This window comes from Calypte anna, chromosome 1 (genome assembly GCF_003957555.1).
Source record: "Calypte anna isolate BGI_N300 chromosome 1, bCalAnn1_v1.p, whole genome shotgun sequence".
Lineage (NCBI taxonomy): Eukaryota > Metazoa > Chordata > Aves > Apodiformes > Trochilidae > Calypte > Calypte anna.
The window spans coordinates 64,339,103-64,343,100 of NC_044244.1; the positions used below are offsets into that span (position 1 = coordinate 64,339,103).

General features: G+C 51.6%; 1 protein-coding gene across 1 annotated transcript; it reads right to left on the minus strand.

Moving 5' to 3' along the window:
• LOC115600459 (ankyrin repeat domain-containing protein 7-like) lies at positions 1 to 3,654 on the minus strand. The gene is made up of 4 exons (XM_030469486.1): positions 3,626 to 3,654; positions 991 to 1,244; positions 485 to 599; positions 1 to 246 (listed from the first exon to the last, which is right to left on the minus strand). The coding sequence occupies exons 2-4, from the start codon at positions 1,206 to 1,208 to the stop codon at positions 13 to 15; spliced, it is 567 nt and encodes a 188-aa protein (XP_030325346.1). The 5' UTR covers positions 1,209 to 1,244; positions 3,626 to 3,654; the 3' UTR covers positions 1 to 12.
• Between the last annotated feature and the right edge of the window lie 344 nt (positions 3,655 to 3,998).

The following is a 3,998-nucleotide window of genomic DNA, read 5'->3' on the forward strand; positions in this document are numbered from 1 at the left end:
CCAAAAAAGTCTTCATGAGAAATAGGCACGCAACTTTCTGGAAGGACTTCCTGAAGAAATAGAAAAGATTACCTTATTCTTGGCAGCAGGATTGGCGTGATGGTCCAGTAACAGCTTCACCATGTTTACATTGCGAGACCGGACAGCAAGATGGAGGGCTGTGTTGCCATCAGCATCTGCCATATTTACGCGGGCACCTAACGTCAGCAAAAAAATCGCACAGTCTTCGTTTTGGACCTCTACTGCCTGGGAACAACACACACAAAAAGGGAAGACTTACAAAAAGGGAAGACTTGACAGACTACACTTCACTCCATCACTGAGCGCTGGGAAAGAAGAGCATCTTCAAAGATAGCAAAGATTTTCCACATCAAATACAACAGGCATGTTTCTGCACAGGTCTGCATAGAGAATCCTGCAACACCTCTCCTCCAATGCACAGTCAGGAAGCCCCACTTCCAAGAGCAGGTCATAGCTCACTTACTCTCATCAGTGGTGTTTTCATGAAATTATCAACAGGATTCAGCTCACAGTGCAGCCCGAGTAAGAAGTTGACAACTGCTGTGTGGCCGTTTGCACACGCCAGATGGAGAGGTGTCCTAAAAATTAAACACAGCAGCTTAACACAGACAGACAACAGAAGAACCAAAGCTGTGTCACCACCCAGCCCAGGGGACCCAGCCCAGACCCTGCTCCTCCTGCTGCCTGCTGCTGCAATCCCATACCCATGGGGGAAGGAGAGGACTGGGGATGCCTCAGCAGCTGCAGAGAGGCCATGTCCAAGTGGCAGCCCAGCAGCACACACGGCCAGGAGCACTTGAGTCCACCCAGCAGCTCCCAGCACTGGAAAGCTCTCCAGTTCCCCCTCCCAGCTGACAGGGCACATCTTGCTTTGCAAGCAATCAGCTCCAAGGGGATCCCACTCAATCCCTTTGTGGGGGATGCTCCCACCCAGCAGCCAAGGTGTCCCAGCAGCAGCTCACAGCTCACCGATTCTCGCTGTCACGGCGGTCGACGCCCCAAACCTTGATCCACCAGCGCCATTGCCTTAGCCAGGCCAGGTGACCGCTGGCAGCCGCGCGGTGCAGCTTGCTCTGCTCTGGCTCCTGATGCCCACGGGCGCTGGTGCTGGCAGCTGCAGCAGTGTGGGGCTGCCCAAGAGCGCTGCCAAAGGTTGACTCTCGATGTTTCTTGGTGAAGAGCCCCATCCCTGGAGCTCTTTGAGCTGCGGCAGGTGCACAGCCCTGCCGGAGCAGCAGGATGAAGCCGGCGGAGCCGGAAGGTGGGGGTTTAGGACAAGGGAAGGGCAAAGGGAGGGACAAGGGAGGTAGGAGACCGGTAGGGAAAAGGCGGGAGTAAAAATCAATTACGCGACGAGGAGCACGAGCAGTCGGAGAGGAACAGCCCAGTGGAGCTCTGCACAGAAGTGCCGCTTCCAGAGCGTTGCCACCAACGGCAAAACCGACACCAACAGCAAAACCGACACCAACGGCACCGGGAGACACGAAGCAACCGCGTTGGCGGGACCGAACCACCTCGGGGAGGGGGCGGGGGGGGCAGGGACCGAACCACCTCGGGGAGGGGGCACGGGGGGGCAGGGACCGAACCACCTCGGGGAGGGGGCGGGGGGGGCAGGGACCGAACCACCTCGGGGAGGGGATGGGGGGGGCAGGGACCGAACCACCTCGGGGAGGGGGCGGGGGGGGCAGGGACCGAACCACCTCGGGGAGGGGGCGGGGGGGGCAGGGACCGAACCACCTCGGGGAGGGGGCGGGGGGGGCAGGGACCGAACCACCTCGGGACGTGGACGGGAGATGAAGGAAAGTAAAAGGTTCCTTTAATCCTCAAAAAAGAGATTATTTAGTTAAGCAGACAGTGAACACTGCAGTTGGACTAGGCAATTGTTTTAGATGTCTTCCAACTGGACTATTGTGTTCTATTATTTACAAGATTTAGAGGAGAACTTAGGCAGCTACTCGTCCTCTCTTTCATCCACCTGCCTCCCCTCTCCCAGCATTACCATAAACCTTAGTTTTTGTTCTGTCATCTCCTCTGGATCCTGGGGGGTTTCTTCTGTGGTATGGAAAACCCATTGGGTTACATGAGATGCTGTCTCTGTTTACAACGTCTTGCTCCTTCTTTCATAATTTATCCTCTAGCCTGTGGGACAGATAATAGATGATAGATGACCCATGAATCCTCATGCCAGGGATTACTGAGAGTGCAGACTGACTGGAACCAGGTATCCAGGGTGGGACAGAAAGGCAAGAGCTGGATGAAGTATTATGGGAGGTCATGGAAAGGACTTCTCAAATCCTGTCCTCAAAAGATTTTCTTTTGAGTTTGGGTGGGGTTTTTTTTGCTGGGTTTTTTGTTTGTTTGTTTGTTGTTTTTTGTTTTTGTTTGGTTTTGGTTTTAATTGAGAAGGAAATACAGCCCAATATGCAATGACAAGTGGCAGCTGTTTGACTGGAGATTTTTCCACTGGTCAGGACACACCAGTACAATATCCATGATTACCATAGAATCAAGGAATTGGCTGGGTTGGAAAGGACCTCAGAGATCATCGAGTCCAACCCTTGATCCACTGTTGCGGTTGCTGGACTATGGCACTGAGTGCCACATCCAGGCTCTTTTGAAATATCTCCAGACATGGAGAATCCACTACTTCCCTGGGCAGCCCATTCCAATGGCTGATCACCCTCTCCAGAAAGAAATTTTCTAATATCTAACCTAAATTTCCCCTGGCACAACTTGAGACCCTGCCCTCTTGTCTTGTTGAAAGTCATCTGGCAAAAGAGACCAACATCCACCCGGTTACAACCTCCTTTCAGGGAGTTGTAGAGAGTGATGAGGTCTCCCCTGAGCCTCCTCTTCTCCAGGCTGAACAGCCCCAGCTCTCTCAGCCTCTCCTCATAGGGTCTGTGCTCGAGTTCCTTCACCAGCCTGGTTGCCCTCCTTTGGACCTGCTCCAGCACCTCAATCTCCTTCCTGAGCTGAGGGGCCCAGAACTGGACACAGGACTCAAGCTGTGGCCTCACCAGAGCTGAGCACAGGGGCAGAATCCCTTCCCTGGACCTGCTGGCCACGCTGTTCCTGAGCCAGCCCAGGATGCCATTGGCCTTCTTGGCCACCTGGGCACACTGCTGGCTCATGTTCAGTTTCTTGTCAATCCAGACTCCCAGGTCCCTTTCTGCCTGGCTGCTCTTCAGCCACTCTGTGCCCAGCCTGTAGCGCTGCATGGGGTTGTTGTGGCCAAAGTGCAGGACCTGGCACTTGGAATGTTAAACCTCATCCCATTGGAATCAGCCCAACTCTCCAGTCTGTCCAGGTCCCTCTGCAGAGCCCTCCTGCCTTCCAATTGATCGACACTTCCCCCCAGCTTAGTGTCATTACACACATAGCAACACTATACACAAACAGTTCTACAAGTAAACTGTATTCAGTTTACTATTTTTGTAATTTCTATTTACTTGTGTAAAAACATTTACATATAAGAAGCATTTAAAATAGGAAGAATAGGGTGAAAATACAGGTAGCCATTTTGGGAAAGGAATATACAGGAGAACTAACACAGGTTTTCTCAGCCCATCTTTTAATTACTTGCATGAATATATTCACTTACCAATGGAAGAAGCCCTTTTCCATTGTTGGCAGACACCTACAACTCAAGAAGAAAAATAGCATTTAAATGATCCAAATGTAAAGACATTTGTCAACAATCTCAGGTTGTTGAAACCAAGATTTACTTGGTATCTTCAGTTCATGAGTCTATCAAATCTCAAGGCCTTCTTTCACCCTGTGTCACAGTCCAAAAACCAGAGGACAGAATTGTTGTCAGTTCCCCCCCTCCACCCTCCCGAGGCAACAGAAAAGGAAACATGGATGAGATACTTACCAGTTGGAAGTTAAAACTGAAACAGGTTGACAAGAAGAGGGGAAAGGCAGTAACGCCTGGGATAAGGAGCAAATATACAAATATATATCCAGCCCGGACT

Bases quoted from the DNA above. Each gene is read 5' to 3' on its own strand.
- LOC115600459 (XM_030469486.1), bottom strand. From the start codon at position 1,208: ATGGGGCTCTTCACCAAGAAACATCGAGAGTCAACCTTTGGCAGCGCT. The intron at 600-990 runs GTGAGCTGTGAG...TTTAATTTTTAG, and splicing joins CGCCGTGACAGCGAGAATCG to GACACCTCTCCATCTGGCGT. The intron at 247-484 runs GTAAGTGAGCTA...TGTTGTTCCCAG, and splicing joins TGAAAACACCACTGATGAGA to GCAGTAGAGGTCCAAAACGA.